This window comes from Notothenia rossii (assembly GCF_949606895.1).
Source record: "Notothenia rossii genome assembly, chromosome: 4".
In the NCBI taxonomy this organism is placed as follows: Eukaryota; Metazoa; Chordata; class Actinopteri; order Perciformes; family Nototheniidae; genus Notothenia; species Notothenia rossii.
Window position 1 is genome coordinate 49,028,515 of NC_136902.1, and position 24,832 is coordinate 49,053,346.

Genomic DNA, 24,832 nt, shown 5'->3' on the forward strand with positions numbered 1-24,832 from the left:
CTTACCCACCAGCACACTGTTATGGGATTGAGCGCATGACAACTGATGAAAAGAGTGACTTTTTCAGATGGTATGAGACGGTACGCACAGGTACTTTTGATTTTCGAAAGCAGGCATTGCTTTACTGTAAAAACGATGTTGACATTCTTGCCCAGGGCGCCACTTTATTTCGAAAAGGGTTTCTCGAGGAGACAGGAGTGGATCCTTTTAGTCGGGGGACCATCGCTTCTGCGTGCATGAAAGTTTTTACAACAAACTTTCTACCGCCCAAGACCTTAGCAATTCCCCCACCCGACGACTACCGCCGTGAAAACAAGACGTACTCGGACGCAGGTATTCAGTGGCTGGAGTGGGTGGCCCAAGCCGAAGGTGTATTTATTCAGCATGCGTTGAATGAGGGTGAGAAACGAGTGGGTCGTTTTTTCGTGGACGGTTTTGCTGAAGTTGCGGGCGCAAAGATTGTATGGGAATTTCTTGGTTGCTTCTATCACGGGTGTCCATCTTGCTATAAGGGTCATGAGAAAAACCCCTTGACAGGTGGCACATTTGAGCAGCTCCATGCTGCCAGCGAGGAAAAGCTGCATGAGCTACAGTCTGTTCACGGGGCCAAAGTGATCGTTATGCGGGAGCATACATGGGGTGAGATGAAAAAATCCAATCAGGATTTGCAGGCTTTCCTCAGGGAATACAAAGCTCCAGAGCCACTGACCCCTCGGGAGGCTTTGTACGGGGGCAGGACATGTGCAGTGAAGTTGAGGCACACGGCAGCGGCCGATGAACTGGTTCACTATTGTGATTTCACCTTGCTCTATCCTTTTGTAAACTGTACAGGCCTATATCCACTTGGACACCCCCAGATCATATTCCGAGATTTCAAAGATCCTCAGAGTTATTTTGGGTTAATCAGAGCCACAGTAAACCCTCCCAAGGGCCTTTACTTTCCAGTCTTGCCCTACAGAACTGCACAACAAGTCCTCCAACTAATACGACCAAATAGGTCGATTGTTTTCCTTGTTTTCCGACCCATTAATACGACCCAGAGCAGCGTTTTCAATCAACGCGTTTTAAATCAACGGGAGGCGGCGTAATGACGTACAACGTCCTCGACAACTTCTGTTAAAAACCATCGTTTTTCAGACACGTACACTCTTCAAAAATCACGGCTGTCTGTCGTAGAACAAAACGTGATCCGTCTCTTAAATTTGTGTCGACCACAGACCTTATTTCAAGCTATTTTCCCAAATCCTATGGAGAAATCTCATTGGTTCTGAGGCGAGGGAACCGGAAGTGGTAAAATGCTAACTCACCGGGGTTTTGGAGTCGTTACTGCATCACTGACAACATCCATTTATTTCCCAGACAAGCTAATAAACGTGAGTAGTCAGATATCAAAAATATATTCATTTTGGGATTTGTATTATGTTGTTTTATTTTGTCGTCTAGCATAGTGACAAAGATTACTATGTTTACCTAGGAATAATGATAGCAAAGCTAAATTAGCCAAAAGTAGAATCAGCTAACGTTAACGTGAGCATGGAAGTTATGTGATCCATCGGTTCATGCGGTTGATCCAAATGTTATCACACGTCACATTCTTTATAACTATATTAAATACTATTTATCTATTAAGTGAAGAGTTACCAGGGGTGTAATACTGCCGGAACACCGCTCCGGCACCTAAAACGGGGATGGTTGTTAGCATCCGGTGCTAGCTAGCTATGATAACGGATAGGCTAAGAGGCTAATGTACCTAATGTAATGTTTACACAGTTAACTTTAGTCTAAGTTATCTCAGTGGGTCTGAAACAGTTTGGTCACCATATATGGAAACACATATTTCCAAGGCACACTTTTATATTATTGTAATGTTCCACAATAGGAGTCGGAAATTCAAGTTCTTAGGTTCAATAGCTCCTTTGGTAGTATACAAATACAGGTTCATAGGTCACAGGTTGCAGGTCGCAGGTTCAACGTCACACAGCACCCTAAAAAAAATCGAATGAATCTAAAACATCGATGAAATGTTTACAATTCATACTATTGGACATACAACAAATGCATAAAAAAAAAAACAGTAAATAGTTAAATATGCACAAAGATACATTTAAAAAAAGTATTATTCTTATCTTTTTTTTTTATTATTGAAATGTATACAGTTAAGTTTCATATGGGTGTTGACAGATGTATCCATAGATTTAGTTAATTTTGCCCTCAAAGTGCACAAGATTGATGCATTTAACTTCCCGGGGGCCTCCGGACCCCCCTAGAGGACATGAGGTCCACCCCCACTTAAAACATATTCACATGGATAGGATACTAAATAAATGTGCACACTTTTTATATAGTAACCTTTGTACCTCAGCCAGCAGGAGGGAGTTAGTTTATAAAGGTCCTTCACTGATCACTTAACTATCACGCAGCTGTGTGCAGCATTTAATGTAAGAATCACACATTTATTCAATAATGCAGACTTAATAAATGACCATTCTTTGCTGATTCTGGCTGGAGTGTTAATTGACAGTAGTTACATAAGCTTCAAAACGAGCCACAACTGCGCCTGCACACATGCAGAATTTATAGAATTAGCAATACACCCCTGGTAATGATGATTTTAGTATTATTTTCTGTGATGATGGAGCATCAACTTTTGGATCAACCAGATATTGACAGATTAGGGTTGTCCATAACAGTCACTTTAAACATGTGACTGACTCTGTATAACATTGTTTTCCTTACTCTTGTGATTTTTGTTCATCCTATCTAAAAGATAAAAAAAACATGAGTTCATTGTTTTAACAAGATTTTTCACGATATAATAAAATACATGAATCCTGTAAACATTTGTACTATAGTATTCTTATTTTTGGTATTCCCTGACATTATATGTGTTTCTGTTACAGATGCCTACTCAAAAAGTGTGCCAGACATGCAGGGAAAGCATAGGAGTAGCAAGTAAAAAATGCAAACAATGTGGTGCCATCCAACCCTACAAAGAGAAACTCTCCAAGCAAAAAGAAAAGGTTGCACAGGAGTGGAAGGCCACGCAAAAGAAAAACCACAGTGTCAACAAAGTGTATGACTCGACACATTTACTGGTAAGCTTTTTTCTCTTGCAGATGTCAGTTATCATAAAAAAGTGTGTAAATAATCCCTGATCTTAATCTTTTTATACAAATAGTTAAATTACTTAATTGATTTATACTTTCCAACAGTCGCCCTCATTTACTTTTTTAAAAATAATCCTAATTTCTTAATTAAGTTTATGTGAGAAGTACAGACTAGTGCACGATTACTGCACTTTAGGCTTGGGCGGTATTACGGTATACCAGGGTATTTCGAAATACCGTCGGTATGATTTTCAATACCGTGACTTCACAGACTGTGCGCCAAATCACAGATGCGTTTCATTCTATACACAAGTTATTGAGCCGTTTCCGCTCTACATCCTGAACTCCTCCCTTCGATGCAATGCACTTCCGTTTTAGCGGACTGGGTTTGTTTTGCTAGCTAGCTCCGTTGTGCCGACAAAGCACTGATATCGCAGAGACAAAGAGGATATAACAATTACAACATGAAGAAAAGTGGTTCGGGAACTACGTGTGCGGTAGTTGGTTGCAATCACTCGAGAAAGCACCTGAACGAGTGGTTAGATAGAGAGTGCTACGACCACAAACCAGCACCCAGCCATGTTGTTCATTAAATACAGATAAACACAACAAATACTGCATGCATTGTATTTTTTAATATTATATATGAATATTTTCATAGTGATGTAATTGTGTTGGCTGCTTTTATATTTTAATTTGTAATACCTGTTAGGATTAAACATTTGATCTTTTTTGTTGAAGCCATTTCTTTAGTTTCCTCTCAACAATTAATTAATTCAGTGTTATTTATGTACAGTATGAGCTTAATATGAATGATGAACTGTTTTAAAAGAAATTGTAGCACTCTAAGGAACATATGAAATGCAATAATGCAATAACAGTGCAATAATGAAATTAAATTACATCAAACTTTATTTTCACTCAAACAGTACAGGCACATATGATATATTGCACAGCATAAAGAGATCATGTAAATTGTGCATTATGTAAACAACAGACAACTGTTGGCTCCTGTGGGCATGACCTAAATAAGGCAGTTTATTTTGGTTTTAAAATGCTGAGATATTTACTGCAGAACTGTAACCTTCCCTCAACAAAATCGTCAACAATTTTCGGGAGCATGTGGGCAAAGTAGAATGTGCGCAGCCTTATGATATGCCTTCAGACTGTCCATTGCTTTTCCATCTATTGCCATGGATTGAACGAAGTAGGAGCAAATTTTGCTGTACGTTATGCTGGGCCACGTCGTCATGTTATCCTCCCAGTTTTGCACTGAATTCGGGTGGGGGAGAGTAACGCCATCTCCAGTCAAAGAAGTAGAATCGTGTTCCCAAGCTAGCATCACTGTTAGCATCGAAATCGCTGTGTTTACACCAGTGCCCGTCTGACTGTTTACACCGGTTTACACCGACAGACGCTGTGCAAAAGACTTCCGGCGGAAATGAAGTGCATTTGTGTAGGGTTATGGCGCTACCCGTGGTTTGGCGCGTAAACTTGTCTATTACACTGACACAGAGTTTTGACAGGGACGACATTGATTGTAATGCACAGCACGCGCCAGCAGAGGGCAGGGGAGGGCAGTCTGTCTTTCCCGCTCTCAGAGCTCAGCACAGAGCTGAGCTGAGCAAGATGGCGGCAGCATTTGCCGGCCCCGAACTCGGACAACTACTAAAAAAGAAAAATACCTCTGCGCCTGTTTGGGACTATTTTGGGTTTACTCGTCGCCAGTGACTTCATCCAGCACAACGAGAGACAGAGGCACTTCTTTGGGAATGTTTAAGACGGGGTGAGTGAGTGTTGACATTTTTTAATCCTATGCAACTGGTTGATGGTTTTGTAGTCGAGGTCGGACGGTTTTAAAAACGAAAGCATTTACGTGCTAAACATTCACGCGAGTAATCCAATGAATCAAATGGAAATAAGGTTTTTAACACATGCACGGAATAATATTGCCAAACTAGTTAGTGAATATAGCAAACTTTATTCAATAAGTCAAGTATTTACTCCCGGAAAATGTTTATGTATGATGATATATTGCTAACTTAGCTCACTATGGAAACAACGTCGGACATCTACAAACGCGTCCTGTATTCGATCTCAAAATGTGCCATTTGCACAATGTGTCATGTATGCAGCCCTTGTTTTGCACTTGCGCGCACGTCGCGGCACTTTGCGAGCGTCTACCGGCTCGGGCTGCATTTTACACCGAACAGATAATATACCGTTCGAAACATCTATTTGCCGCCGAACGCCACCTCACTCAAGTCGACCCAAGTCATACCGTCAGTGGCGGCTGGTGGAAAATATTTTTGGTGGGGCTGTTGATATAGTGAGTAAAAAAAATGTTTTGGGGAGAAATTACCCCTTAAATTGGGACTGATACCGTCATATACCGTATACCACGGTATGATGTCAGCAAGGTATGACGGTATGAAAAAAATTATACCGCCCATGCCTAATGCACTTCATGTAATGTGTTAAGCAAAATTGTTGTCACCGTTGTATTTAAATCTGTAAAGGCATAACACATTTTTTCGAACTGATGTTAGATAGTGTTTGTACTTGCAGGTACCCAGTTTTAGTAAAACATTATTTCTTAACCAGAAGTAACATAGTTCAGGCCAGTGGTTATTCCTAGAATCAGAGCTTCAATGTACATGTTTTGCTAATTATATCTTACAAAAAAACCTGCATTTTGGTGTTTTATATTTTATTTTGGAACTTCATAGTATGGAAAACACATAATTATATGACTATGGTTTCCAAAAGTAAAATAAATGAAATATCATATACATTTTTGAATAAATGGTAAAACCAAGAATGTCACAGAATCAAAACCAGCCCATATTAATATAGTGCTTGAAAGACAATCAAGACCTGGAAAGAGTTAGTATTAATAAAGAGGCCCTTAAAAGCACTTTCATTAAGCTTACCAGAGTCTCTGACTTTGAGCCGTGTTCGAACAGTCATTTCAAAATTCCCCTGTAACACCAGCTTTACATCTGAAGTGCTGTTAATGCAGAACTTTGAACCTGAAATGATATAGGTTATAGCTTGCTGACATGTTTCAAAGCTAAATGTAGCTTATTCAGATATCTGAACGTGAGAGTTAAATGGACCCATATTAGGGATGCCAGAAACTGACCATGATCAAAATCGGACAGCCCTGGCGAATATTAATCGATTATTCGCCGCCGAATTGAAACTAAGCCAGGAAAAAAAAGAAAAACATAAATAATAATACAAATATATATAAATAAAATCGAATTTTAAAAATAATTTTCGATTATGGAGACTATAAAGAATATTCGAAAAATAGAATAATCGCTGGCATCCCTAACCCATATAAAAAGAACTATGCCCATGTAAAAAAAACTCTAAGTGAACCCAAGCTCGATAAACTTCTTTTTTTTTTACAGTTCTTTTTTAGGGGCTCACCTAAAAGGGGTCTAAAATCACACCTGGTTAATTGTGGGGTGCCTTCCTCAATGTGCACACGTATCACATCAGTGCATTTTTCACTTATGCAAAATAAATGGAGTTATAATGGCTTTAGGTGTGTGATGATGTTTAGAGCTGTTGTGTACATAATATTTCTTGTTTTTTTGTGTCCATTGTGTTCCAGCTCCACAAATGGAAAATGTTGGATCGGCGTCCCATCCTCCTTCTTGCCAAGAGAGGCACAAATGGTTTTGCGGCCGATTGCATCTGTCCATGGCAAATCGAGACAGAAGATGGTAACAATGCACTTGTTACCATAAAGAGGATTTACGAAAGCCTTATTAATGGTAAAGTATACAAATCTGCATGCTATATTTCAGCAATGTATCTGTTAACATTTTTTGTAAATTAGTTGCTCAGTTATCTGGTTTTAAATGTAAAAAAATGTGAATCACTGTTTACCAAGTAGTAAAAATATGTCGTTATGTCTTGTTTTGTCAGTTAAAGGGCCCATGTCATGCTTTTCTGGTTATTACCCGTCCCCTTGTGTGTTATGAAGCTTTTCCTGCATGTAAACGGTCTGCAGAGTCACAAACCCTCAAAGTACACCCTGTAGCGAGTAAAACTCTAACACAGAAAATACCTGTCTATGCTGCTCTTTTTCAAAAAAAAATCTTCCTGAGTATAGTGACGTAACGGGCATAGTGACGTACCGGCTCACACACACTCACTCAGCCTTATCTTTTCTCAGCCGAGGCTCTGTGGATCTCCTCACGCACACACGCACTCACACTCACAGCCTGGATGTGAGTGTGTGTGTGTGTGTGCGCTCAGGCTGAGTTCCTCGCTGTCTCGCAGACCCCACGCAGCAACCAGGAAACAACACCAGTAATCCAGCTCACACTGTCTGCTCCTCGAGCCTCAAAGGGCGGAGCAGCGAGCCCCCCAACGTCCCGCCAACACGGCACCCAGACCCCACGCAGCATTCTCATCTGTTTGTCCTTACTGGTGTCATTTCCTGGTTGCTAACAAACGCCATTGTAACACAGAATCACTGATGTTCCGCTGTTTCATTTTTAGCTGTAATTACTCAGATTATAAATGTATATGGCGGATTATACTTGGTCATTTATTCACCATGCGTCTACTTTTTTTTCTTCTCAATAGTGACTTTGGCAGTTGAACCTGAGGGCCCTTGTACCACACAGGCAGAAATGGCCGCAGACCCAGGATCAGACTTGTCTGTACCTCTTACCACCGAGACTGACACTGAGTTCACTCTCTTCCTCACTCCTGTGTCCTCCGGCCTGACTCCTGCTCTCTCCTCCGGGCTGACTCCTGCTCTCTCCTCCGGGCTGACTCCTGCTCTCTCCTCCGGCCTGACTCCTGCTCTCTCCTCCGGCCTGACTCCTGCTCTCTCCTCCGGGCTGACTCCTGCTCTCTCCTCCGGGCTGACTCCTGCTCTCTCCTCCGGGCTGACTCCTGCTCTCTCCTCCGGCCTGACTCCTGCTCTCTCCTCCGGCCTGACTCCTGCTCTCTCCTCCGGGCTGACTCCTGCTCTCTCCTCCGGGCTGACTCCTGCTCTCTCCTCCGGGCTGACTCCTGCTCTCTCCTCCGGGCTGACTCCTGCTCTCTCCTCCGGGCTGACTCCTGCTCTCTCCTCCGGCCTGACTCCTGCTCTCTCCTCCGGCCTGACTCCTGCTCTCTCCTCCGGGCTGACTCCTGCTCTCTCCTCCGGGCTGACTCCTGCTCTCTCCTCAGTGTCTTCCTCACAGAAAATAAGACCAACGAGGAATAAAGTGGCAATTAATGGTATGTGCGGGTTAATTAGTAATTATCTTATTTACATCGACTGAAACTGTGTTTGATTTTGCACATTGAATTAGTTAAAGAGAGAGAAAACAATCATCGGTACAATTAGAATACACCACCTTTTGTTTTGTTTAAGACTTTGCAGTATCAAAAGTCTCAGTGCCATTTTGAACAGTTTAATTGAGCACAATGTGATGTTAGGCAATGTTTAGGAGGTTATTGCTGAACTTCAACTTATTACCATCTTTTAATTCCTTGCAGAATGTCCCATTCATCAAGGGTCAGACACTTTCCCCTACAAAAAACTACTGAGGGAACGAATCAGGGAGGTTTGTTTAGAAAATATTTTTAAATAAATAAACAATGACAATAATGTTTCCGTGGAACCAAGTCTTATCTTATTGGATTTTCGTATACTTTGTTTAAAAGGACTGTTTCAGTCTTAAGCATGACTGCTAATGTAAATATTGAAATTACAGTAACAATAATTTATTATTAATTTAAGGTTGAGGTACTTGTGTAATGCTTCATGTCACATTAATGCATCATTTCCAGCCATTTATTTGTATATTACATTTTTTCTTGTAATCCTTTGTAGGTGAATTCCTATTCTTGGCAGTACAAATATTTTTTTAAATAATAATAGTATTCCAAAATATTAAACTGATGGGGAAAATGCTATTGACTATGTTACAGTCCTTCATATGTTTGAGTTAATCGTACCTACTATTATTTCAAATTATCATTTGATTTCACTGGACTTTTTGTATTTACATGTATGACATTTGAAAAAAATGAAGTTTACCTAAAATCTGTGTTTCTTTACTCAGGGCCATACCGAGGTGTTGGTGCAGTGGCAGTCTTGCTCTGGATGGTATGTATCTAATCTGAAGTTTCCTTCAGTGTAGCTGATGGGTCTGGCAGAACAGGGGCCACAAAGTAGTCTTACCAACCAACTTCATCAACCCTGAGATCACTAACTTAAACATTTTGGGTTCCTCAGCAGTAAATTGAATTTAGTTGATCACATGGGGGTGGGGAGCCATGTCATCAATGGCTCTATCAGACGTTTGCGCCATAAAGTAAGACATCCAAGTTCTCTGCCCTTCGTCATTCAGACATCGCGCCCTAGAAACGCTGTCTGATTGTAACACATAAGCAGGGAAGTAGCCTACATTGAAATAGAAATTAAAATATACAATAGAGTTTATCATTGATCAATATCACTAAAGGTTAAATGATTGATATGTGAGGCTGGATGGTATTTGATCTCTTTTGTAATTACTGACTTGTTACATTTGTTCTTAACAATTATACTATAAGTATAGTTAGTAGTAATAAGTAGTATTATTTCTGTGTGCAGTCTTGCAGGCAGTTGTCTAAGTTTAGTGCTGTATGTTTGGGCATTGATAAGACAGCAAATTCAAAGAATTGGTCAAATGAAACATTGACTTTGAAATAAAAAATGTACCTTGTATTATATATGATGTACGTGTTATATATAAATATATACATTATACTGCACTTTCATCATGATATTTTTGAGTGACTTAGTATATCTTCTCATTTGAAATAGCATTGTCAACATACTGTAGAACTACATATTCCAAAAAGTTATACTTTTTGCTGTGTCAGTATTGTCATACTGATATTCTGTACAAACTGTGAAGTCCACTGAGACAAATGTAACATTTGTGATATTGGGCTATATAAATAAACATTGATTGATTGATTGATTGACTGTTTCTGTTTTACAGTGGGGCGAAGTGGAAAAATTCCTGGGAGCCAAAGGAAAACTTTTCCAGTTAAATATGGCTGACTTTTTTTTTTCTACTTTGGAGTAATAAAATACATATAAAAAAAACATCTATGTAAGTGTTGTGCCTATTTGTGTTCTTATGTTATCAGTGAGCTGAAGCCAAGACAAATACAAATATGTTTTAAGTGTATCCATACAAACTCATTCTCTAAAACTGTCATGATTGGTCTGTTGTGAATGACACCCATGAGGAAAAAGGTCTTATACATTATATCACATCGGCAGGGCTGTGATGTGATGAGGCCCTCACGAGCATCGACGGGGGGGTGGTGTGTAAACCCTGGACACACCAAGCCGATTACAGCTAGTGGAGCCTCGCAGCAGAAACTGTGGCGCGCTCAATTGCGCCGCATTTGCGCATCAGATGAGGCTCCCTCCACAAGATGAGGGCGAGAGGCAGACGCAGTCTGTGTGATCGGCGTGTATGGAGGGGCGGGCCTGCACATCGGCATATCACAGACTGGTGCATACATTGTACAGGCGGCAATTTGAAATGGAACGCAGCCCACACACGGCAGACAAACCCAAACACTTTTGGAACACGCCACCTCCAGACACATTAACATGCACTCCCCTAACTTTCCCCTAATCTGACATTGTATTTCATTCCATAACATATAAATATACTGTTCACCCATGTGAAACACACACACTGAAACCAAAATAATTTACAAACATGTAAAAATCTTTCATATGCGATGGAAACTTCTGAAGCAATGGAAACAGGAGTCAGAGAGACACGAGGAGAGCAGGAACTTTGATGGCAAACTGATGGTTTATTCACAAGACATGTTGTGTGCCACGAATTGACACAAAAGATGCCAAACCAATTCTGAAGATCTCTACCCCAGACCCATATTTAGCTAGTTCTGAGAGAAGAATCAACATTGTGCATAACAAGATAAAACCAACACCTCTATCAGCTGACGCCAATAGGCAGGAAAAGGGAGACAAAACACTGAGAGCACAGTAGCCAAGGCTACAGGTGCCTGTGCTCAGTCAGGACAAGACCTGGGGGGTATACCACGAAACTGGTTCAACCTAACCTGGATATGTTTGAGTTAGCCGGTTGGCCTAATCCAAAACATACGCCCTCTCGCTAAACGGCACTACGACACGGGTTATCAAGTGGATCGCTCAAGCCAGCCGTGTCCTATCTAGTTAGGTACGCGTTCACATAAAAGGGGTAGTATTTGGAGCATTCGACCAATCACAAACATGGAGAAGCGTACTGACAGCGCAGCGCGTATACTTCCTGAATGAAAAGTCAACTATATAATTAGACAAATATGAAGACTTTAAACATCCACGACTCAAACACTTTATCCAGGATAAAAGCCACATAGCTGCACCTGCAAGGTGAACACAGCTGGTAAAAGAAAAAGTGTTTGAATGCGTACATTAACAGGTTTATGATATGCCCCGTCTAAGACACGATCTGACTTTAATTACATTTGACTCGAGTGTTTCGTAATGTGTTGCTTAAAATAATACTTTTGCATACAGTATGTGACACTGTAAGTGTTGCACGGCCAGATACGGCTCAGCTGACTCAGATAAGGAGATATATGATACATTATGATGTGATGCCGCGGACTGTACTGTTACTTTGATCCAGTTACTTATGTTGTGGCAGATATTTAATTAAGCTTTCTTAACGCTAATGTTATAATAGTCGGATTGCTCTGAAGATGGGAGGTGATATTCTATTAATGTTCACATTCACACGTGAACACGTTTGGTTCTATGCAAACTCAGTAATATCCATTGTGATACAGTTATAAGGCCTTCACAAGAGACTGTCAGTGGAGATTAAAGGGGATCAGGAGCTCACGTCTTCTCAGAGTCCTTGGTATCTGGCTTGATGATTGTCTCACATTTCTAAACTTCATGTCAATAACCTGCTTAAAAAGCTGAGGGTTAGGCTAGGTTTCTTCTACAGGAACAAGTCCTGTTTCTCTGCTTGAGGCCAGGAAAAGGCTAGTCACTGTGACCTTTTGACCTGTGCTGGACTATGGTGATTTGATCTATATGAATGCACCTGCCAATTGCCTGGTCAAGTTAGATGCTGCGTATCACAGTGCACTGAGATTTGTGACAAACTGTAAAGCATTAACCCATCACTGTACCCTGTATGCAAGGGCTGGTTTGCTTTCACTAACTGTACGGAGGCTCAGTCACTGGTACATTTTTATATACAAAGCCATGTTAGGGAAAATTCCATCTTATATCTGCTCCCTGATCTCACGGAAAATTGTAAGTGGCTACTGCCTGAGATCGAATGCTGTGGTTTTATTAAATGTGCCAACTGCTAGGACTGTCTTAGGGAAGACAGCTTTTAGATGCGCAGCTCCTCTGTCTTGGAATAGTCTGCAAATTAAATGGAAACTGAGCAATCTGGTGCCACTAAATGTTTTTAAAGCTCGGTTGGATGCTACTCAATCGGAAGCTATTGGTACCTGTTTATGTGGATAGTTATGTAAATGGTGCTGTATGATGTCCTTTTGTTGTTCTGTTTATGTTTTTATGTTTCATGTGGAACCTACTTGAGCAGGTCTCCCTTGAAAAAGAGATCAATGATCTCAATGGGATACACCTGTATAAATAAAGGTTTGAAATTAAATTAAATGAGAGTCATCATCATCATGTTCTCTCTGCTGCTGCTGCTGCTGCTGCTGGCAGCTGGAAGTGAGTCAACACTTATTATACTGCTGTTTAACAGGATAATCTGTCATATAACTTTTTTTTGTATTTGTACAGGTGTGAAGTGTGAACAGTTGACACAGCCAGCCTCTGTGACTGTGCAGCCAGGTCAACGTCTGACCATCACCTGTCAGGTCTCTTATTCTGTTAGTTAATAATAATAATAAAATTCAATAACGTGCTTTAACCACTAGGTGCCCGTCTATCAGCTGTGCACCGTTATGGTGTAAATACTGCCTATCTACCAATTGGATCAAATATAAAAGTCAGCCGAATTACTGTTGATATTGCAAGGAGACATATTGTGTGAAAATAAATCTAAGATGTTGTTAAATGGCTGATATATTTGTGATCCACGTCACATTTTCAGTTTTGGCGGCAGTTCTTCTTGTTTGTATAGAAGTCTTCTCATCAGGGCTCTATAAATAGATAACTACGGCAGATATGTAATATGTAATGCAGCCGAACCATGTATTACAATGCCGTTATGTGATTAGCTCCAAAGAGAAAAGCAAGCAAACTCGGAATAAAGTATTATTTAATTTTTTTTAAATGTTTTCGGATTTCACATCGCATAAACACCATTTCCCAACGTGCATTGCGGCTAAACCATGAATCACCGAGCTGAGGATCTTGGTTATGGCTAGAAAGGATCCGTCTTGTGTAAAACTCTCGCGAGAGTTCGGCTGAATGTCACGTGGCTGAATGTTTACGTTTGGCAGGCAGCCTTTCAGTTAGGATCGTTAACATCAGTTGGCCACAGCAAATGATGGTGAGAAGCTAAACTATCTATTAATTATGTCAATGACAGGGAGTGTGATTGTTGAAAAGCGGTCTTGCTGGTGTTCAAAGAAGAATGACAACACTGTAGATCACCAACACTATGGTTTATTTTTTATTCACAGGCAAGTCAACGTTGTCGCAGTAAAAGTCCCAAGATAGCTCCTGGTGCAATAAAATGTTCCCTTGCAGTGTTTTACTATTATGTCTGATGTTTCTCTATTAATATTGCTGCTGCATTAATGTGTATGTTGCATCATGTTACTGCTGTAGATGTGTTTCCGAGCCGCTCCGATTACAACGAGAGTTACAACGAGAACGTGACGTCATATTTACAATAGAAGGATCCTTTCTAGCCTTAACCGAGGATCTTGCCTACGTCTGTTTCCGGTATTGTTTTTGACGGATGTATTTTGTTATACACACATTCCTTCACATTTAAATTAAAATGTACATTAAAATATTTCGTGAGGCTTTCTAAAATGTTTTAAAATATAACTACGGTTCGAGTTGAAGAGTTTATAAATTAACATGAACCGAAGCTGTTGCCTGGTAACGCAATCGTGCAACGTCACGTCCGTTAATTCCACATCCACACACATCGATTTAATAAATGAATGTAGCCTTTGTATCTGCTAAAAGAGGTGCCGACCAGCTGGGGCAACAGAAAATTGGCGAAATTGAGTGTGACTATTACAAATGAAATCATTATTATATTAATATTGATAATAATAACAACCGACCGTCGGGGTAGCATTTGCTTGGCATTTCCGGTTATATCTCCACTGGTTGGGCCACGTTAACAATACTGTGTAATTGTCACGTTTGAAGGGACGAAATCGTGACAGCTTCACGTCTCCCATCATGGTAAATCGTCACATGTTCACGTCTTGCCGTGATACCGGGTTGTGCTGACCATGTCCATGCCTTTATGACAACAGTGTACCAATCTTCTGATGGCTACTTCCAGCAGGATAACTCACCGTGTCACAAAGCTCAAATATTCTCCAACTGGTTTCTTGAACATGACAATGAATTTTACTCAAATGTCACAGTCCACAGTCATCAGATCCAAATCCTACAGTGCACCATTGGGATGTGGTGAACCAGAGATTTGCGTCATGGATGTGCAGCCGACAAATCTGCAGCAACTGCGTGATGCGATCAGGTCAATATTGAGCAAAATCTCTGAGGAATGCTTCCAGTACCTTGTTTAATCTATGCCATGAAGAATTAATGCAGTTCTGAAAGCAGATGGGGGTCCAACCCATCCTAGCAAGGTGTACCTAATTAAGTGGCTCGTGAGTGTATTACTTAGCTCAATTTGTATTGTTAGTGTGTGTCTGTAGGAGTAAAGTCTAGACACATTCTTTGGATGTAAGCATTGGCTAATTAAACAGGTCATGATTAAATGACATGATGATAATAAGGGTGATCACCAAAACCTTATACCAGGGGTGGGGAACCTCTGGCCCTCGAGGTAACTCGGATCTGAAGGTGACTGATAACTGCTAATGGCATTTAGTTGAATACCAGACATAGTAAATGCAAAGCAGGATCATATAAAAAAAAAAGGTAATAAACAAGCCATTCAATCGTAATACTCGTTTTAATACGTTGACATGCATACAACACAATAGACTTGTTAAGTCCTGTTCGTTGTCCTGTTTGTTGTCCTCATCACCGTCCTGTTAGTTTTCTTCATCACCGTCCTCATCACCGTCTTGTTCGTTGTCCTCATCACCGTCCTCATCACCGTCTTGTTCGTTGTCCTCATCACCGTCCTCATCACCGTCTTGTTCGTTGTCCTCATCACCGTCCTCATCACCGTCCTGTTCGTCGTCCTCATTACCGTCTTCAATGTCTTCCTCCATCATGAGAAAAGACGACTCCGAGCCAATACAGCTGTAGGTGCTGGTGACTCTGCTCAGTTTCTGCTCCAGAAGATATTGATGGTGTAAAATACAGCAGTGCAGTCCCCTGTATCCCTCTTCTGTTATATCGCTTGGAGAAACTAAAATAAAAAGACAAAATGACAGTCTATGTAAGGAAACTTTTAGTTAGCATTGATGTTGGTTCCATATAAGCAATTTGAATGTTTAACTCCGAGGCTGTATATTAGCTAAAAAGATTTGTGATTCAGAAAAAATGCAATCATTACAGATGCTATTCAGTGATAGACATTTGACACTGGGAGGGGGGCAGTGGCAAATGTTATAAATCGGTATTTGTGGAACATACTTTGGTTCCTGATGTCGTCTTTTGTCTGATGAAGGAGGTGGTCCAGTTTGTCCAGTGCCTGCCTCAGATTTTGACAATGCTGGGTCATCTCCTTCACAATGATGACTTTCTCCTCTTCCATATGCCTGACCAGCATAACCTGGTCAAAAAGTCGCCTCTTTGTGCGCAGGTTCACCACTATAATGGAAAAAACACAAAATATAACAACCACAATGGTAAGGCTAATAAAACAAATAATATCAGTTTGTATTCAATCTTTTTTAATTAAATTGACCAAAACCTTAAAATCTGGTAAAAAAAAATTCAACCTCGCCGCTTGCTGAATTTTTTCAATTCTGTCTATGTTGGCAGAATTACATTCAGTATGTCTTGAGATTCAACATTAGTATGCAGTTCAGGGTGGTCAGGAAGGGTTTTACTGTTTCCATAGATATGCCTGTCCCAGTGAGACTAGACTATTAAGACTTGATAGGGCAACATCATACAGACCTTTCAATATAATTATTTTAAAATGATTTGTTGTGATCATGATGATTTGTGACACCTATGTTGATAGCTCTGTGTTACATTGGTGATTGTATTCTAGTACTTCAACTGAATTTATGGAATATCTAGGGCAAACAAAAACAAGTTGTTTCTTACCATCTCCTTGCGCCTCCCAGGGCAGAATGACATCCTCAGACAGACCGCATGCTGCTTCTGTGTCAATTTTCTCTGAACAGGCATCAATGGTGTTGTACTGCAGTATCCTCTCTCTGAGTTTCTTCTTGAGCTCTGTCAGTCTTCTCCGTTTGCGTTGCCTTGTTTGGTTGCTGTCTGTAAAGTAAAACAAAATACAAATAAACTAATATTAATAATACAAACAACAACAACAAGAAACAAATATTGTTTCTAGATAACGTAATAATAAATACCATTTTGTCGATAGAGGTCGTGTTTCTTTCTTCGGAGGGAATAAATAATTTCATCTATTTCTCTCTGGAGCTCCTCTTGGCTACTCTGGGCTCCATGTTTCTCTTGAAAACAGAAACAACAAGGTGTAATCATAAAACATGAAGCCAAATGTTTGGAAATATGGAACCAAATCTATACCACAGTGATCATATAACATACCAGTGGCTGCCCATTGCTTGACCTCCAACACCCACTGCTCCGTGTCCTCCAGGGAGATGTTCAGCTCTTGCTTGAGACTCTCAAGATTGTCCACTTCAGTTTGTGCTCTCTGTGTAGTCTGGTTAGAATGTTTAAAAGGAAAAAGTGAATATGCTTTCCAGTTGGATGAGAAGGTTGCTTTTTACTGAATTCCTTTATGCACATTAACTGACCAGACAACAACATGAAATGCTAAACACCTTCTCTTCAAGGTTGGCAAGTATCACCTTAGTGTCCCTTTTTTTTCAAGATCAAGCAGGATTAACATTATTATTATTATTATTATTATTATTATTATCCAGAAATTCAGATGAATCAACCTATAGTGCTTTATTAAAAACAAACAGAACAGAGACTCTCTTGGCAGAACAGTGTGCCATGGCAGCGCCATCATAATGAAATGATTGCAGAATACATTCAATTCAACAACATGTAGCTAAGGATGGTGTTAAATTACTACAACAACAAACTCGGATAGTCTTAATATACATTTTGAAATGCAGCATGGACGTCTTACTTTGACAAATCTCTTTGAGAGTGTCTTGTGGAGATTCTCCACCTTCCTGTGGTTCCATTGCATAGCCAGCACGGTTATCATATCTGCTCTAGCTGTAAACACAAAAACATGAAAATTCATATGAGCTTTACAATGTGGCACTACTTAAAACTATTTGTTTTCCTCTACCAACCTGATTTGGTCATGTATTTTGTTGTCAGAGCTGCCCTTGAGAGGAAGCTGTTAACCTGTTCCACTTCCTCGCCGACAGTATTTCCAGCACCTTCCTGGCTTCTGCCACCCCACTTCACCTGCTCAGAATCATAAACAATGAGATCTAGCTATTTAGTTCAATATTATAATTTCTTGTACTGTACATCTTTAGTTATCATCAGTGTCAGGAGCAATTTCAGAAAGTTAAAATGTTCTGATATTGAATTATGCTTTGAACTACAATGTCACAACTGCAGTTATTTGAAGCTCTATTCATTCATTATTTCTACAGTGCGGATATATTTACTAAAATAAACATAATGGGTTTTGGAAGCCTATCCTTGTGACAGTCTGTTTTGTTACAATTTTGTCAACATTTGTAACTATTACAATTATTCCACAGGCTTGAATAGAATATACTACATGATATTCTTATGTGCACTACAATTTCTAAAACATTTGAATCTAGTGACACAAATGTTTAACTTGCATACTGTACCTCGCATTTGCCTGTGTGGGCCTTGGCGTGCATTACAGAGAGAAAAGGTTTCATCTCTGTAAGTGGTTGGAGCTCAGGCAACTTTGCTGCCATCTTCTCCAAATAAGGCCAGTACCTGTAATGACAAAATCAATTAGCTTTTCCAGTTGCATGATGGCATAATAGTAAAAAGATAAACCAGGTCCTTAAAATTACCAGTACAATCCTTGTAACCAACATCAGCATTTATCCAAATGAATGCTTTTTTTGCTTTACATCTACTGGATGTGCAAGAATTAAATAGATAACACGTTTCCCACAAACACTTCCAATTTTGCAATAGTTATAACTACCTGCAGGCAACATCCATACAAAAGAATGTTGCATTCGCAACTTCAGCCAGCTCCTTCTGCAGGAACATTGGGTAGGCATATATTTCACCACGGTAGTGATTTAGGCCTTGTAGTAAGATGCCATGTCTGCACACAGCTATTTGCAGTCCTTCCTCATCCACCTTGGCCCTGGACTTGTGTGAGGTTTCTCTGCAAGCTGTGAATGTTGCCGGTCCACAAACATCAGGACCACTTTTCTGAAATAGACACAATCTGTTACATTTAACCCTGTGCTAAGAAAAATAAATAAAGGGTTAGGGGATTGAATAGATTCTTACAATCGTCATCTGGCTCCTGATTTTGTCGACAAAGGCAGACACTTTACTGTCCTGGGCAATGAACAGTCCATCAAATAGAGACGGTTCATCTGTCCTGCGAAATTCGAGAAAGACATTGTAAGCAACATTATCATACGTTTGATTGTGTCCTCTATTTAATGTGGCCAATTTGCTTTTGCCATAACATTTTCATAAATGTGGAAAAGGTCTTTGTGAATTTGATCTGTAATTCTGTGTAAAGTCTTTTGCCACCATTATTTAACATTAGTGAAAAGTTTACTGACTTCTTGTAAAAAGGTAAAAATAAAAGTACATCCTTTATATTGATGGGCATGGAATAGGGCAGAGGAAGGCATAGAAAAAGGTTCCTGGGCAATTTAATACATTTTTCATGAAGCGATTATATCCAAAACTGGTTCTTAGCTCCAACATATCCAACTAACGTCAACCATTTAACATTTTAAAGTTGAGTTAACTTTACAGGCGTCATATACAATAATGTTTATGAATTGGATTTATATAATTATGTGTAATTTCAAACCAACTATTGTTTTCTGATGGTCTACAAACTTTGGAAAAAGAAATTGCAGAGTTGGGGAAAGTTAGACATTTCAGCAAAGACATTCAGCTTAGTCAATAAAACAACAACTAAAATGAGAATATGATTTCACTGACCCTCTGGACTTCTTGAAGCGATAATGCTTTCTATTGCCATCTACAGCAATAGCCAGCATGTCAGGTGTGCATGCTGGGCATTTAAAGGGCTCCACCAGGCATAGATCTTCTTGTCTGTAATTACAGAAGGCAAACTCCCGAAAGACTCTGTGGAAGGTATCGCTACAGATTCTGGCTGTCTGGAAACAAGAATGGTATTTATTTGGTTAATTAAAAGTTTGGTATTCAAAAATCTTGAAAACCACATTTTATTCTTACCCTTCCTGTGGAAAACGATCGATGTTCAAGCATTTTTATAAATACTTGCTGGGATAATGCTGGGCTGGCCAATTTCATTTGCTCGAATGATGTGAACACATCAAACTTAAAAATAATTTTGCAGCTGTCGGTTGCTGGCCAGTATTTGTATCCCAGCAAGTCACCTATGATCGGGGACCATTTGGCGGAACAAATTGGACAGCACACAGAAGGCAGACGAACGTTGTATGGACCTGAGAAAAAATATAAATGTGCAATTTGACAGCTATCTATGCAATGTAGGACAAAAGTATAATAGTAATCCTGTATTTCTGCTTGATCGTCTTCTGGTGGCAACAAACCATTGATAGTCACCAACACGGTCTGCTTTCCTGGGATGATGGTGAAATCTTGGCTTGGACCACAGAAGCAGATTTGGGATGGCGGAGGAATTGGAAGCAGACACACTGCAGCAAAGACAATTTCAGAGATTCATATGCATGTTAGGACATGTTAGGAAATGTAGTCAATACAAATTGAGACATTTTAACTATTAAAGCAAACTTCCGAAATGGTGAAAATGATGCCGCTGTATATGTAGTGCACATTAGGAAACCATGGTAAGGGAATATGTAATACATTATTTGAACCCACCTTGTTCACAGAGTCCATATTGGCCACTTTCATCCACAACCACTAAGGATGTGGGAGGAATAGGTCTGTAAAACCCATCAAACATGGCTTCCCTGTCATGGAAGACATGTTTACCATGGATAATAGGGTCACATGCCGGACAAAGAAAGGGAGTTCCTGGTGGAACACAGTCCAAGCACCGGACCACAGCATCAGCAGTTTTGCATTGGAGACAGGAACGTGTAGTGACAATCTCTGCAGCCAATTTCAAATTAAGGAGCTCTGGCATTGCAGCTCTGAATTTTTGTTCACGTTTCAACTGTCTTTGGGTCCATGTTGATGCAGTGGGTGTTTCTTCTGATGATGCAGGGACAGTGAGAGAACCCAACAGGTTTCTCAGTGTCTGAAGATGTTGATCTAAAATAACAAAATATAAAACAAATCATGGAATTTAGTTTAATTAAAAAAAGATATTCCATACATGGCTTTTCACTTTACAATGTATCACGAACAAAGCTATTACATACTACAAACAATTACCTACATTTCAAGTTGAAGGATAATTTAAGAATTCATTGTGCATACCAAGACTTGGGACCTGTAGAGGAATCTCATGTGTCTCCTCGACCTCTGGGGACTTCTGAGAGCTGGAAGGTTTAACTGCATAAAACAAAGTACGATGATATGGGAAACATTATTGAGGACCGACCAACGACATTAAAACTTAATGAAACACTAGAACTAGATTATATTTTACAGACCAGATCAATTCTTATTCCAATGTTGGGCTATAATGTTCCCATCCAGGTCCCTCTTCCTCCAGGAAACATTTGATCCTTGCGTTATTTTCTTTGGTATCTTCTGTATCTTCGGTTTCTTTGGTTTCTTTGGTATCTTAATATATAAATATATAAAAGAGATTATATATTTCCCTTAATTGTTGCACACACATCTTTGTGTGTGTCTGTTATCATTTGAGTAAATGTTATAATACATTTTTGGATAATGTTGTACTTGCCTTATTTGCCAACTCATCTGCGAGGGCATTCCCTATCTCTAGCCATTCATTCAGTTGCTTGGATGCCATTTTTAAGTGAGGATAAAAAGGGCAACAACAAACAAAGGATGAACTGACATACAGGGAGGGAGAAAAACAAAACAAAAGACAAGAAAACGAGAGGGGTGAAAGAGAGTAGGAAGAGGAATATGGCTCTGAAAAGAACCGTTGATTTTTTTATGATAATAGGCTACTTCATATAATTGAATTGATAGATGACCTGAAAAAAACCAAACAGATGAACTCAGATTAGCTGTGCTACCATGTAATTTAATTGTTGCTTCATAAATAAGCATTTGCCAAAATAAAACTACAGGCACCAAAATCAATCAAGTCCCAGGTAAATCAGTAATTACAGGGACATATATTTCTCTTTTTAACTAGATGTGATGCTTTCACAAAACTTAAGTTGAATTAGCGAATGTTTAAAGTAGTAAAACAACTATGACCTGATGATATTCAAGCGTTGAACTTACCCTAACTATCATTAATGCAACATGTTAGGTGACATTTCGAAGAAAGAAAAAGTGTGTGCATTATAAAAAGCGCCATGTAAATGTCAACTATTATTATTATTATTATTAAAGTGCCATTTCCTTTCGCATTGTTTACGTTCATATCATGTCCTGGTCTGGTTAGCTGAATATACATACTTTTGCCATTGTTATGTGTTATGTCACGTGCTACCAAGGGTTTTGTTTTTAGGCAAGATTTTAGCTCCTTGTAACCAACATCAGCATTTATCCAAATGAATGCTTTTTTTGCTTTACATCTACTGGATGTGCAAGAATTAAATAGATAACACGTTTCCCACAAACACTTCCAATTTTGCAATAGTTATAACTACCTGCAGGCAACATCCATACAAAAGAATGTTGCATTCGCAACTTCAGCCAGCTCCTTCTGCAGGAACATTGGGTAGGCATATATTTCACCACGGTAGTGATTTAGGCCTTGTAGTAAGATGCCATGTCTGCACACAGCTATTTGCAGTCCTTCCTCATCCACCTTGGCCCTGGACTTGTGTGAGGTTTCTCTGCAAGCTGTGAATGTTGCCGGTCCACAAACATCAGGACCACTTTTCTGAAATAGACACAATCTGTTACATTTAACCCTGTGCTAAGAAAAATAAATAAAGGGTTAGGGGATTGAATAGATTCTTACAATCGTCATCTGGCTCCTGATTTTGTCGACAAAGGCAGACACTTTACTGTCCTGGGCAATGAACAGTCCATCAAATAGAGACGGTTCATCTGTCCTGCGAAATTCGAGAAAGACATTGTAAGCAACATTATCATACGTTTGATTGTGTCCTCTATTTAATGTGGCCAATTTGCTTTTGCCATAACATTTTCATAAATGTGGAAAAGGTCTTTGTGAATTTGATCTGTAATTCTGTGTAAAGTCTTTTGCCACCATTATTTAACATTAGTGAAAAGTTTACTGACTTCTTGTAAAAAGGTAAAAATAAAAGTACATCCTTTATATTGATGGGCATGGAATAGGGCAGAGGAAGGCATAGAAAAAGGTTCCTGGGCAATTTAATACATTTTTCATGAAGCGATTATATCCAAAACTGGTTCTTAGCTCCAACATATCCAACTAACGTCAACCATTTAACATTTTAAAGTTGAGTTAACTTTACAGGCGTCATATACAATAATGTTTATGAATTGGATTTATATAATTATGTGTAATTTCAAACCAACTATTGTTTTCTGATGGTCTACAAACTTTGGAAAAAGAAATTGCAGAGTTGGGGAAAGTTAGACATTTCAGCAAAGACATTCAGCTTAGTCAATAAAACAACAACTAAAATGAGAATATGATTTCACTGACCCTCTGGACTTCTTGAAGCGATAATGCTTTCTATTGCCATCTACAGCAATAGCCAGCATGTCAGGTGTGCATGCTGGGCATTTAAAGGGCTCCACCAGGCATAGATCTTCTTGTCTGTAATTACAGAAGGCAAACTCCCGAAAGACTCTGTGGAAGGTATCGCTACAGATTCTGGCTGTCTGGAAACAAGAATGGTATTTATTTGGTTAATTAAAAGTTTGGTATTCAAAAATCTTGAAAACCACATTTTATTCTTACCCTTCCTGTGGAAAACGATCGATGTTCAAGCATTTTTATAAATACTTGCTGGGATAATGCTGGGCTGGCCAATTTCATTTGCTCGAATGATGTGAACACATCAAACTTAAAAATAATTTTGCAGCTGTCGGTTGCTGGCCAGTATTTGTATCCCAGCAAGTCACCTATGATCGGGGACCATTTGGCGGAACAAATTGGACAGCACACAGAAGGCAGACGAACGTTGTATGGACCTGAGAAAAAATATAAATGTGCAATTTGACAGCTATCTATGCAATGTAGGACAAAAGTATAATAGTAATCCTGTATTTCTGCTTGATCGTCTTCTGGTGGCAACAAACCATTGATAGTCACCAACACGGTCTGCTTTCCTGGGATGATGGTGAAATCTTGGCTTGGACCACAGAAGCAGATTTGGGATGGCGGAGGAATTGGAAGCAGACACACTGCAGCAAAGACAATTTCAGAGATTCATATGCATGTTAGGACATGTTAGGAAATGTAGTCAATACAAATTGAGACATTTTAACTATTAAAGCAAACTTCCGAAATGGTGAAAATGATGCCGCTGTATATGTAGTGCACATTAGGAAACCATGGTAAGGGAATATGTAATACATTATTTGAACCCACCTTGTTCACAGAGTCCATATTGGCCACTTTCATCCACAACCACTAAGGATGTGGGAGGAATAGGTCTGTAAAACCCATCAAACATGGCTTCCCTGTCATGGAAGACATGTTTACCATGGATAATAGGGTCACATGCCGGACAAAGAAAGGGAGTTCCTGGTGGAACACAGTCCAAGCACCGGACCACAGCATCAGCAGTTTTGCATTGGAGACAGGAACGTGTAGTGACAATCTCTGCAGCCAATTTCAAATTAAGGAGCTCTGGCATTGCAGCTCTGAATTTTTGTTCACGTTTCAACTGTCTTTGGGTCCATGTTGATGCAGTGGGTGTTTCTTCTGATGATGCAGGGACAGTGAGAGAACCCAACAGGTTTCTCAGTGTCTGAAGATGTTGATCTAAAATAACAAAATATAAAACAAATCATGGAATTTAGTTTAATTAAAAAAAGATATTCCATACATGGCTTTTCACTTTACAATGTATCACGAACAAAGCTATTACATACTACAAACAATTACCTACATTTCAAGTTGAAGGATAATTTAAGAATTCATTGTGCATACCAAGACTTGGGACCTGTAGAGGAA

At 39.6% G+C, this 24,832-nt stretch overlaps 4 protein-coding genes across 12 annotated transcripts in view; 2 read left to right on the top strand and 2 right to left on the bottom strand.

Annotated features, from left to right (window-relative positions):
• Positions 1-24,832, top strand: part of slco4a1 (solute carrier organic anion transporter family, member 4A1) — a 221,014-nt gene that overhangs the window by 139,681 nt on the left and 56,501 nt on the right. The gene's annotated exons all lie outside the window — the stretch shown is intronic.
• On the top strand, positions 744-10,219 carry LOC307037003 (uncharacterized protein). Of its 2 annotated transcripts, XM_079677710.1 has the most exons (7): positions 860-1,373; positions 2,901-3,095; positions 6,733-6,895; positions 7,716-8,360; positions 8,622-8,689; positions 9,191-9,234; positions 10,118-10,216. In XM_079677710.1, the coding sequence occupies exons 1-7, from the start codon at positions 1,296-1,298 to the stop codon at positions 10,167-10,169; spliced, it is 1,245 nt and encodes a 414-aa protein (XP_079533836.1). In that variant the 5' UTR covers positions 860-1,295; the 3' UTR covers positions 10,170-10,216. The 2 variants fall into 2 exon arrangements, with proteins under 2 accessions (XP_079533837.1, XP_079533836.1); XM_079677711.1 differs by lacking the exon at positions 8,622-8,689 and having other exon boundaries at positions 744-1,373; positions 10,118-10,219.
• Positions 15,253-21,870, bottom strand: LOC307037001 (uncharacterized protein). 3 transcript variants are annotated; one of them, XM_079677703.1, is made up of 14 exons: positions 21,476-21,870; positions 20,479-21,351; positions 19,846-20,291; positions 19,588-19,766; positions 18,913-19,006; positions 18,596-18,831; positions 18,264-18,378; positions 17,745-17,862; positions 17,573-17,664; positions 17,017-17,134; positions 16,818-16,919; positions 16,546-16,719; positions 15,904-16,080; positions 15,253-15,676 (listed from the first exon to the last, which is right to left on the bottom strand). In XM_079677703.1, the coding sequence occupies exons 2-14, from the start codon at positions 20,744-20,746 to the stop codon at positions 15,354-15,356; spliced, it is 2,442 nt and encodes an 813-aa protein (XP_079533829.1). In that variant the 5' UTR covers positions 20,747-21,351; positions 21,476-21,870; the 3' UTR covers positions 15,253-15,353. The 3 variants fall into 3 exon arrangements, with proteins under 3 accessions (XP_079533829.1, XP_079533830.1, XP_079533831.1); XM_079677704.1 differs by lacking the exon at positions 21,476-21,870 and having other exon boundaries at positions 20,479-20,874; positions 21,043-21,308; XM_079677705.1 differs by lacking the exon at positions 21,476-21,870 and having other exon boundaries at positions 19,846-20,078; positions 20,187-20,291; positions 20,479-21,302.
• On the bottom strand, positions 22,336-24,512 carry LOC307037004 (uncharacterized protein; the record flags this gene model as incomplete). Of its 2 annotated transcripts, XM_079677713.1 has the most annotated exons (6): positions 22,337-22,597; positions 22,679-22,772; positions 23,354-23,532; positions 23,612-23,844; positions 23,953-24,057; positions 24,245-24,512. In XM_079677713.1, the coding sequence occupies 6 exons, from the start codon at positions 24,510-24,512 to the stop codon at positions 22,358-22,360; spliced, it is 1,119 nt and encodes a 372-aa protein (XP_079533839.1). In that variant the 3' UTR covers positions 22,337-22,357. The 2 variants fall into 2 exon arrangements, with proteins under 2 accessions (XP_079533838.1, XP_079533839.1); XM_079677712.1 differs by having other exon boundaries at positions 22,336-22,597; positions 23,612-24,057.